Here is a 12,163-nt window from a genome sequence, read left to right on the forward strand (position 1 = left end):
CAGATGGCCAGGAAGAACAACGAGGAGGGTGTCTGCTGTGGAAAGGACATTTTTGGCTTGCTGTGTCCATGGGCCGCGTGGTGACATTTGATCCTGTTTGCAGAATGAAAGTTGCTTCTCTAATTAAGCTGCTTTTTTCTCTGTGGACCTAGAAGAGTAGAAATTCCACAGGGTCATGGGAGAGGTATTTTAAACACTGTCATTGCTGCTTCAGAATAAAATTTGTCCTCCCAGCTGTCCGACAGGAACAGCGGGGGCTTGTGTGGAAATCAGGACACTTGGATGGGAAGAGTGTGTTTCCTCTCATCTGACCGCTTCCTTGTCCCTCTGCAAAGGAGAAGGAAAACGCCTCAAGAAATCTTAAAACACACCTGAAGAGAGAGGAAGGGGATGGGATCAGCCCTTGGTGGGCACTAAACTCAAAGACAGATACAGGGAGTCCTCGGCTTACAACCACAATTAAGCGCAACATTTCTGTTGCTAAGCGAGACAGTTGCTAAATAGGTTTTTGCCCCATTTTACGACTTTTCTTGTCACAGTTGATAAGTGAATCACTACACTTGCTCAGTTCGTAGCCCAGTTGTTAAGTGAATCTGGCTTCCCCATTGACTTTCCTTGTCAGAAGGCCACAAAAGGGGATCACATGATCCCGGGGGCCCTGCGATTGTCGTAAATATGAACCAGTTGCCAAGCATGTGAATTTTGATCATGTGACCACAAGGATGTGGCAGTGGTCATGTGAAAAAAGGTCGTAAGTCACTTTTTTCAATGCTACTGAAACTTTGAACAGTCACGAAACAAACTGCTCTTTAAGTCCAAGACTACCCGCACTGTCTTTGACAAAAAACAAGCAAAAATATTGAGTAATGTTCACAAATGAAAGGAATTTAAGGGTCTTTGGTGCTTTCTGAGCTCGATTGGTTTCTTGCAGATATTTCGTTACCCAAACTAGGTAGCCACATCAGTCATCATCATTCTGATGAGGTCACCTAGTTTGGTAATGAAACGTCTACAGGAAAACAACCAAGCTCAGAGACCACTTCATTTCAACCCTGAGCTACAAGTATTCTCCTTTATCAGAAGGGGATTTATTCTTCAAGAAATATTAAATGGAGGCAAGAAGACTCAAAGTGCTACCATCTGGATTCTTCATATTATGAGCATTGGCAAAGGTTTTCAGGGTTCAAATATACCCTAGACCAGGGGTAGGCAACCCTGGCTCTTTTATGACTCGTGGACTTCAACTCCCAGAATTCCTGAGCCAGCCATGCTGAGGAGAAATGGAGAGATTTCCAAGCTGAGCCATGCTGGCTCAGGAATTCTGGGAGTTGAAGTCCACGAGTCATAAAAGAGCCAAGGTTGCCTACCCCTGCCCTAGATAGTCCCAAAGATGCTTTTTCAAGGAGGCAAGTGGACTTTCTTGTTTCTCTTTGAAGACGTTTCGCTTCTCATCCAAGAAGCTTCTTCAGCTCTGACTGGATGATGGGGGAATAGAAGGATTTATACTCCTTGCAGACAGCTGGTCATTTGCATTCTTTGAGGGAGTCGTTGAGCCCACCTGGAGGCTTATCTGTGTCGTCAGGGTCACCTGAGTAGTGCAAATGGGTGTGGAGCCTTCTTGGAACTGTTGAAAGGACTGTGCTGAAAGTCCACATTTTGGACAGAGAGGCCTGTTGGTTTGAAAGAGGGGTCAAAGAGGCCATCTATAACAAAACTGAACAGCCCTCTCTCAACAGAGGGGGAGGGATATGACATCATCTATCTCCAGTCTACAGCCCTTTCAGCAGTTCCAAGAAGGCTCCACAACCATTTGCACCACTCAGGTGACCCTGAGGACACAGATAAACCTCCAGGTGGCCTCAACGACTCTCTAAAAGATGACCAGCTGTCTGCAAGAAATATAAATCCTTCCACTCCCCCCATCCAGTCAGAGCTGAAGAAGCTTCTTGGATGAGAAGTGAAACGTCTTCAAAGAGAAACAAGGAATCCAGTTGCCACTTGAAAAAGCACCTTTGGGACAACCATGACCTCGATGGCTGAGAATCTCCATAGATATACCCTAGGTAGGTGCAGCTATGAATTGCAATGGATGCTTCATTTTTTTTCCCCGGTTGGGAAATGGAAGAGGATTCCCCTGGACTGAATCGTCCATTTCTGAATTATTTCTGGAAAAAAAAAATCTCAATCCAAGGTGAAGCTCCCGCACCTCTTTCTTGAAATGGCAAAAATCAGAGGTCTCCTGTGAAGTGATTTAACTAACTTAATTAATTAGGTCAGCAGTAGAAGCTTGAGCTGAGGCATCAGGAATTTTGAAAATATGTCATGGGCACCCTCATAAAATGACTGCTCTCGCACCAGGGCCAGCCAAAGGCAAATGATAGACGCCACTCCCCAACAACCTTTCAGTTAAAGCAGGGTTCTCAACCTTTTTAATGCCGCGACCCCCAACCGGTCGTAAGTCGAGGACTACTCAACCGGTCATAAGTCAAGGACTACTCAACTGGTGCAGCACCGTTTGCAGAATGGGACTTTTGGCGGGCTCAGCAGGGCAGAGACAGCCTGGACAATTCCTATTGCTTTTGAAAGCCAATAGAATTAGACTCTATTCAAGAGAGTCTATTCTATTGGCTTTCAAAAGCCAATAGAATAAAAGGGAGTAGCACAGCTAAGGAAAAGAGGAAAAAATGGCGGACTGCATTGTTTGGCGACCCCCGTGAAATGGTCGTTCGACCCCAAATGGGGTCCCGACCCACAGGTTGAGAACCACTGAGTTAAGGGAATAAGGCAACCATTAAGTTAGGGGTCCTCATACTTGGCCACTTTAAGACTTGTGGACTTCAACTCCCAGAATTCCCCAGTCAGCATGGCTGGCTGGGGAATTCTGGGAGTTGAAGTCCACAAGTCTTAAAGTGGCCAAGTTTGAGGTCCCCTGCGTTAAGCGAATCTGTCTTTCCCCACCAACTTTGCCGGTTGGAATTTGGCTGGGAAGGTCACCAAAGGTATTCACATAACCCTGGGCTGCTGCCACTGTTGTATGTAAATAAGCAACTGGACCTTGATCACATGATTGTGAGAATGCAGCAGTGGTTGCATCTGCGAGGAGCGATTCTATGTTTTTCAGTGCCATTTTGGTTGCTAAACAAATAGTTGTACCTGTAATAATTGTCACCATTCCCGCTCCTGCCCCCAACCCCCAGTTAACCTAGCTTAATGGAAGTAATGGTTTTAACACTGCAAAGGGTCAGAGCTGAGTTTCAGTAAAATTATATATTGAAAAAACACTGCGGAAGGTATCAAACTGAAGGAATCTGGGATGCATAACGTCAGTGTTCATGTTACTAGTCCATGTAAAAGCAAATTCTCTTTTTGAGTCAAGCTCAACACCTGACTGTCTGTGGAGATGCTCCAGTCCTTCTTTGGTGGTCCCAAAGGTGCTTTTTCAAAAGGCAACTGAACTTATCCGAGAAGCTTTTTTTCCAAGGGTGATTGCAAGGTATAATAAATCCTTCCATTCTCCACCATTTAGTCAGAACTGAAGAAGCTTCTTGGATGATGATGATGATAATAGTAATAATAATAATAGAGTTGGAAGGGACCTTGGAGGTCTTCTAGTCCAACCCCCTGCTCAAGTAGGAGATCCTATACCATTTCAAACAAGTGACTGTCAAGTCGCTTCTTAAAAACTTCCAATGATGGGTCATCCACAACTTCTGGAGGCAAGCCGTTCCACTGATTAATTGTTCTAACAGTCAGGAAATTTCTCCTTAGTTCTAGGTTGCTTCTCTCCTTGATTAGTTTCCATCCATTGCTTCTTCAGGTGCTTTGGAGAATAGCTTGACAACCTCTTCTTTGTGGCCCCCCTGAGATACTGGAACACTGCTATCCTGCCCCTTCTCGTCCTTCTCTTCATTAAATTGGACATACCCAATTCCAGCAACCGTTCCTTATATGTTTTAGCCTCCAGTCCTCTGATCACGAGATAAGTGAAATGCCTTCAAGGAAGAACAAAGTAAGTCCAGCTGCCTTTTGAAAAAGCACCTTTGACAATTTCATGGATGTGACCATGTTGTTGTCTTGGCAACAGTAGGGAAATGTTTGACACAAGATATGCTTTTATCTTCTCAGTTTAGCTTACAACTCTGGGATTTCCAGCAGTGTCCATTAGAGTACTCATCAACTCTGACCCTCTTTAGCTATTTGAGTGTCAGCCATGGGCGATAAATGTTGTATTGTAGGTGGATACCACAAGTATGAACTCCCCTCAAGTCTCTCGGATGTTTAGGCTGAGGAGAAACACATGAATGCCCGCCAAACAGGTCTGAAATGTTGCTTTCTGTTGAACAACTTAAATAGGACACGGAACCTTCTAGATACACAAGGTAAGACCTTAAACAATGGTATCCTCAAAGAAGATGGCATAAGTGTATAAATTGCAGGTACAGGTAGTCCTCGACTTATGACCACAATTGAGCTCAAAATTTAAGCAGGATGTTTGTTAAGTGAGTTTTGCCCCATTTTTAATGACCTTTCTTGCGACCGTTGTTAAGCGAATTACTGCAGCTGCTAAGTTAGTAACACGGTTGTTAAGTGAATCCGGCTTCCCCCATTGACTTTGCTGGTCAGAAGGTCGCAAAAGGGGATCACATGACCCCGGGACGCTGTAGCCATCATAAATATGAGTCAGTGGCCAAGCGTCTAAAATTTGATCATGTGACCGTGGGGATGCTACAATGGTCACTTTTTTTCACTGCCGTTGTAACATCAGTAAATGAACTGTTATAAGTCAAGGTCTACCTGTATTGTCCTTGTAATTTCACATCAGACCATTCCATCCTGGTCAATTTATTACATTTTCCTTTCCTCCTTCCCAGATTCCAACAGTTTAGATCACCAGAGGAATGAGCTGAGCAAATCCACTGATAATCGTCATTTGAGGTATTTTCAAACATGTTCTTAAAAGTGCAGGAAAAAAAAAAGTGACGGGACAGAGAAACACATACGTGCAGAGAACATGACACGAGCCACCGTCTTCGCCTCTTTCCCCTGAACTTACAAGACAAAAAAGTACAGAACTAAAGCAATTAAAAACCAGATAGAAGTGATAAAAAAAGAGAACAGACTCAACGTATGAGGTAATCTTTCACATCTCGGAAAAGTTATTTTACACACAGCAGTTCAGCCATTTAAAGCCAGCAGAAGACAATCTGTGGTCAAAGGATTGGAAAGCAGAAAGAGATGGGATGGCAAATTAAGGCTTCCTTCTGGATCTGAATTCCTTTGGTGCTTTCCTCCTTAGCTTAGCCGAAGGATTCCATGTCTTTCTTTCTTTCTTTTTTAACTCTCTTCCCCAAAGTGGTTCGACTTGTAGCTTAGGCCTCAAATGAGATCCGAGAATGGAGATGAAGGTATATCACAGATCACGGTCTGTCTTTCTGCACCATGACACTGCTTGGAGGCAGTTCCTGAGTAAAGAAGATTGTTTCTTCGTTTGAGAATTAACAAGGAATTGCTACCCAAAGCGAAACTTGAGTCTGTACTTGATGGGTTTCTTCTGAGGAATTTTGGGCTTGGCTGGAAGAGCCACCACCGGTGGTCTTCTCTTCTCAGGGACGGCTACTGTAAAAGAAAGTTCTGGTGGTTCGGTTTGTTTGAACCGGGGAAGGAAATGAGTGGAGACGTGCTGGGGTTTTACTCGTGGGCTGCACCCACGCTTGGCTTTCCCTCGCTTATTCAAAGCCACGTACCACTCTCTTCCGGTTTTGCCCGTCCGGTGAACCGCCGAGGAGTAGGTGTTATAGCTGTTTTCTTGAAACCGCTCCCTGAACTTGCAGTCATCGGTGAATTTGGCCTGAAAAAAAGAAAAAAAAAAGCAGGAATTGACAAAAAGGAAATTAATTTGCATTAAATCTCATTACAGGTCCCTCCACTTCAGGGGTAGGCCACCTTGGCTCTTTTATGACTGGTGGACTTCAACTCCCAGAATTCCTGAGCTAGCCATGCTTGAGGGGAAAGAGAGAGTTTCCAAGCTGAGCCATGCTGGCTCAGGAATTCTGGGAGTTGAAATCCACGAGTCATAAAAGAGCCAAGGTTGCCTACCTCTGGCCTAGGCCTAGGCCGCTTTATGACTCGTGGACTTCAACTCCCAGAATTCCTGAGCCAGCCATGCTGAGGGGAAAGGGAGAGTTTCCAAACTGAGCCATGCTGGTTCAGGAATTCTGGGAGTTGAAGTCCACCAGTCATAAAAGAGCCAAGGTGGCCTACCCCTGCTCTGCTTTCTTTCATCTAATATTAGTGGCACTTCCAGAGCATCCCCTTCCCAACTTTGGAACTCAAATAACCAAATCTGATATCTTCTTTTCTTCTGTTTTGCTTTATGAAACTAAACAACAACAACAACAAAAGGTTCAGGACCTCGTTTTACAACAATTTGTTTAGTGACCGTTCAAAGTTACACTGGCATTGTAAAAAAGTGATTTATGACCATTTTTCACACATACGACCATTGCAGCATCCCTATGGAGATTTTTAAGACTGGACAATCACCTGTCCGGGATGGTGTAGTTTCTCCTGCTTGAGCAAGGGGCTGGACTAGAAGACCTCTTGCGTCCAAATCTTTATTGATAAGTTCCAGTCATTTGTTGGCAAGGCATTTCAAATACGAAATAACAATAATAATCAAATTCCTTTCCAAGAAGATGGCGCTAAGTGTCTAGGAATAACAGAAAGAAGCCGAAAGATGATCTGCTTGCCTGGCAATGATTTCCTCTTGCTGACTTGATCCAGTCTCAATTTCAGAAGACAATTTCACATGATTAGCTCCCAAAGGCCCTAAGTTTGTTTTGGAAAGGAAGCATGTCTCTCGTCTGTCAACAGGCCTCCTTCAATTGGGTGAATGGGAACGGTGATTGAAGTCAAAGGTCTACTCATTACATACAGAAGAGGGGAAAATCGCGGTGAGAGGAACTGTCAACAAAACTGGTCCTTTTCTCCCCGTGTCTCATGGAAGATGGTCTTCTGGCAAACTTTTCTTAGGAACTCTGATTTTTTTTTTGGTGGGGAGACTGTCTAAGCCCTAGAGATCTCGACCATAGCCCACCTAGTCTTCCCAGGAACTTGTATTAACTCAGCTTCCTCCCTCCAGGGTTGTGTTCATTTGCCTCCGAAGTAGTCTTGGGAAGTAGTCGGAGGCAAATGAACACAACCCTGGAGGGCTGAAGCTGTGTGAGGAGTAATAATAATAACAACAATAACAATAATAATAATAATGAAGTTGGAAGGGACCTTGGAGGTCATCTAGTCCAACCCCCTGCTCAGGCAGGAAACCATATACCATTTCAAACAAATGGTTGTCCAGTCTCTTCTTAAAAACTTCCAGTGTTGGAGCGTTCACCACTTCTGGAGGCAGGTTGTTCCACTGATTAATTGCTCTCACTGTCAGGAAGTTCTAGGTTGCTTCTCTCCTTCATTAGTTTCCATCTGTTGCTTCTTGTCCTGCCAGGCACTTTGGAGAAGAGCTTCACTCCCTCTTCTGTGTGGCAGCCCCTGAGATATTGGAACACTGCTATCATGTCCCCCCTCGTCCTTCTCTTCATTAGATTAGACATACCCAATTCCAGCAACCGTTCCTTATATGTTTTAGTCTCCAGTCCCCTAATCATCTTTGCTCTTCTCTATACTCTTTCTAGAGTCTCAACATCTTTTTTACATCGTGGTGATCAAAACTGGATGCCGTATTCGAAGTGTGGCTTTTCCAAGGCATTGTAAGTAATACAAGTTTAATACAAGTTTCCGGGAAGACTAGGTGGGCTATGGTCGAGAAAACAAAGAGTGCAACCGTTGCTTCCTCCATTCAGCTAAGGAATGGACTGAGATGACCTTTCTCTCAGTGGCACTGGAGGAAAATATTGAATTGCAGAGTTGCGAACTCAGCTTGGCATTGGAAGTGCATTGTCAGAAGAGAAAATGAAGAATTCCTTGGAAGCCGAAAAAGACCTAGAAGGAGGTGGAAATCTGATCTTTCCATTCTTGCAGACTCACCAGAAACATAAATACCTAAGGGATCTCTAGCAATAAATCAGAAATAGTTTCTAAGCCTGCATTTAAAATCTTGTCTTATGTTTCACCTTATTAGATGTGCCTTTCCTTTCGTTTTGTGTCATTTCAGCAAATCCTAGCAAGCTGGTGCCCGTGGTGACCATTCTTGGCCCATCTTCAGAAAATTACACACTGGGTTGGATTTGGTTAGCATGGGAGAGAAGACCACCAAGGAATGCTATGATTGTAGAGGAAATCAATGTGGTGGTGTGTGGGAATGACCTTGGCAGAGGAGGAGAAGAAAGGCTGCCTAGGGAATGATCAGATAAGGGCAGGGGGAGCCTGCAGCCACAAAAAGGGCATTGAAAGAAACTAAAAAAGGAAAGTCCCTCATTTAACAGACTATAAAAAGAGATAACGGGAGACGGTATTTTCAGAATAGCAAGAGTTTATTCATGTAGCTTACAATAAAGTAGAATCAGTTCAAATGCTCATGTTTCCTCTCTGGTCTAGTATTAGCATTAGTACCACTTTACAAAGCCCTAGACCACATCTCGCATACTGCAGCCAATTTTGGTCACCATATCACAAAAAAATATGTTGAGAGTTTGGAAAAAATTCAGAGAAGAGCAACTAAGATGATCAAAGGCCTGGAGACCAAGACAAATGAAGAATGGCTGCGGAACCTGGGCTTGGCTAGTCTAAAGAAAAGAAGAAATAGGGGAGACATGATGGCAATATTCCGGTATCTGAGGGGCTGCCACAAGGAAGAGGGGATCACATTGTTCACCAAAGCACCAGAGGGAAGGACGAGAAACAATGGTTGGAAACTGATCAAGGAGAGAAGCAACCTGGAATTAAGGAGAAACTTCCTGACCGTGAGGACAATCAACCAGTGGAACAGCTTATCCCCAGAAATTGTGGGTGCTCCATCCCTGGAGATTTTTAAGAGGATACTGGACATTCACCTATCTGAGATGGTATAAGTCCTCCTGCTTGAGCAGGGGGCTGGACTAGAAGACCTCCAAGGTCCCTTCCAGTTCTATTCTATTCTATTCTATTCTATTCTATTCTATTCTATTCTATTCTATTCTATTCTATTCTATTCTATTCTACTTCAGAAGGTTTATAGTAAGGGAATCAACATTACATCCTGGAAGAAAGCAAAGAGGAATGCACTTTTTCTCCCTGTAGATTTTAGGTCACTTCAATCTGTCAGCTGCCAACAGCATACAACTACATAATATGCAATTTAGGATGAAAACTGTACAGTCAAATGAAAAGCAGAAACTAAAAGTACAGGCAGTCCTCCCACTTATGACCACAATTGAGCCCAACGTTTATGTTGCTGAGCGAGAGGTTGGCTAAGTGAGTTTTGCCCCATTTTACAACCTGTCTTGCCACAGATGTTAAATGAATCGCCACAGTTGTTAATATAGTAACATGGTTGTGGAGTGAGCTTGGTTTCCCCATAAACCAGGGCTAGGCAACCTTGGCTTTTTTATGACTTGTGGACTTCAACTCCCAGAGTTCCTGAGCCAGCATGGCTCAGCTTGGAAACTCTCCCTTTCCCTTCAGCATGGCTGGCTCAGGAATTCTGGGAGTTGAAGTCCACGACTCATAAAGCAGCCTAGGCCTAGGTCAGAGGTAGGCAACCTTGGCTCATTTATGCCTTGTGGATTTCAACTCCCAGAATTCCTGAGCCAGCATGGCTCAGCTTGGAAACCTCTCCCTTTCCCCTCAACGTGGCTGGCTCAGGAATTCTGCCATAAACTTTGCTTGTCAGAAGGTCGCCAAAGGTGATGATCACATGATTCTAAATAAGAGTCCATTGTCAAGCATCCAAATCTTGATCACATGACCACGGGGATGCTGTAAGTGTGAGAAACGGTCATAAGTCACTTTTTTTAGCATTGCTGTAACTTCAAACAGTCACTAAACGAATTGCTGTAAGTCGAGGACTGCCTGTATCATTTCCCCACCTCAAAAAGAGCAGAAACCCCCGCTGTCAATTTTCAGCAGTCATGTTGCTGAAATTCAGCACTGCAATCACAGCAGATCCTGAGATTGTCAAAAATGAAATACAATAGAATAAACTAAAAAGAATGATTCCGAAGCTCAAAATAGTTCACCTCTGTTACACAGGAAGAACACTAAACTAAATATAAGTCTAGACTGCAACAAAATGCCATCTCTTTTATTACTTTATGGGTGAGCAATGCCCAGATGCTGGAGGCCTCTTCTAGACATAACTTCCAGAAAAACACATTGCTGGAATTTCTAATGTTATTCTACTCTGGTGATCCACCCCCTCTGAAATTAATAAAGGCTGAATCCAATCCTGCAAACATTTGCTGTGGAGGTCCGGTTTTCCCTCTAATCTTTGTCTCGCCGTTTGTACTACCACACAAAGATGCAAGAGCAGTGGTGTGAAGTTATCTACAGCTACTGAAGCAAAACCTGTGTTTTCTGCCAAGATCCGTGTCAAACAGAAGAGCAGTTCTTTTGTCTCCCGGGACATTAATTTTGCTCAGCTGCCTTTGCCATCCATGAGGAAAGAATAGCGCAATAGAAAATGCCTCGGTAAATGAAGCGGCATCCACACAGAGAACCGGTTGTTCACATATTTAAATCTCACTAGTGCATCAGCATCTAAACCAAATCCTTCCTTACCAAAGGTTATGCCAGTTACATTTATTATTTCATGGTTAAATCCACCCGATTATATGTCATACATGAGACTATACATAGGAGATCTCCGATCTCACCCAAGTGATACAAGGAGATAATGTTTGTGGTGATGTTTCTATCTCCAGTTCTCCCAAGAGGGCCCTCAAATTAGAAGTGCTGGTAGAGTTTGTTCCTATTCAGAAGTCTGCTACATATTTTTATAATCCAGTCCTACACTCAGGATCTTCAAGCTTTTCACATCCCAGATTCCAAAATTCTATAACAACAACAACAAGCCATAGGAACCCTGGGAGGAAGTGATCATGCAATATTGGAATTCATCATTATGGAAGCACAAGCAATAGAACACAGTCAAACTAGAGTCTTGGACTTCAAGAGAGCTAATTTCAATAAACTTAGAGAGGGCTTGGGAAGGATTCCATGGATGAGAATCCTCAAGGGGAAAAAAACTCAAGAAGCTTGGGAAATTTTGAAAAATGAGATAATAAAAGCCCAGTCTACCACAATACCAACAAAGAGGAAAAATAACAGCTCTCAAAAGAAACCAGCATGGCTGCATAAAGAACTCGCTGACAAATTGAAAGATAAAAAGGACAAGTATAGAAAGTGGAAAAAGGGGCATATAACTAAGTCAGAATATCAGCAAATAGCCCGAGCCTCCAAAGATGAAGTGAGGAAAGTCAAGGCTCAAAATGAACTGAGGCTTGCGACCAAAGTCAAAGATAACAAAAAAAGCTTCTTTCAACATGTAAAAAACAAGAAAAAAGTGAAGGAAATGATTGGTCCATTAGTGGGTGAAAGTGGCAAGAAGGTGACAAGCAACAGGGAGAAAGCAGAACTATTTAACTCGTTTTTTGCATCTGTCTTTACACAAAGGGAAAAAACAGACCAACCTATCGAAAATAGTGCCATAAAAAACAGAACAGAAACGCAAGTTAAGATAGGCAAGAAAATGGTAAGTGAGTACCTGTCCAGCCTAGATGAGTTCAAATCGCCAGGACCAGATGGATTACACCCCAAAGTTCTCAAGGAACTGGCAGATGTGATCTCAGAACCACTGAACTATATTTTTCAAAGATCCTGGAGCACAGGGGAACTACCAGAGGACTGGAAAAGAGCTGATGTAGTTCCCATCTACAAAAAAGGAAAAAAAATGGACCCAGGAAATTACAGACCTATCAGCCTGACCTCAATACCTGGGAAGATCCTGGAAAAGATAATCAAATAATGAATCAACGAACATCTAGAGGCAAACAAAGTCATTACTAAAAGCCAACACGGGTTTGTCAAAAATAGATCATGCCGGACAAATCTTATTACATTCTTTGACCAAGTGACAAAATTAGTGGATCAGAGGAATGCTGTGGACATAATTTACTTGGACTTCAGTAAGGCATTTGATAAAGTAGATCACAACCTACTACTTGACAAGATAGAA

At 43.2% G+C, this 12,163-nt stretch overlaps 1 protein-coding gene across 2 annotated transcripts in view; it reads right to left on the minus strand.

The window, feature by feature from the left end:
* Window positions 1-4,692: 4,692 nt before the first annotated feature.
* The window catches only part of FGF5 (fibroblast growth factor 5), a 29,753-nt gene continuing 22,282 nt past the window's right edge, over window positions 4,693-12,163 (minus strand). For both annotated transcript variants that reach the window (XM_039325166.1, XM_039325165.1), the window contains one exon: window positions 4,693-5,848. In XM_039325166.1, the coding sequence (XP_039181100.1) occupies window positions 5,510-5,848 (339 nt within the window). In that variant the 3' untranslated portion in view covers window positions 4,693-5,509. The remainder of the gene's footprint in view (window positions 5,849-12,163) is intronic.

Source organism: Crotalus tigris, unplaced genomic scaffold (assembly GCF_016545835.1).
Source record: "Crotalus tigris isolate CLP2741 ecotype Arizona unplaced genomic scaffold, ASM1654583v1 scf7180000024318.704991, whole genome shotgun sequence".
Lineage (NCBI taxonomy): Eukaryota > Metazoa > Chordata > Lepidosauria > Squamata > Viperidae > Crotalus > Crotalus tigris.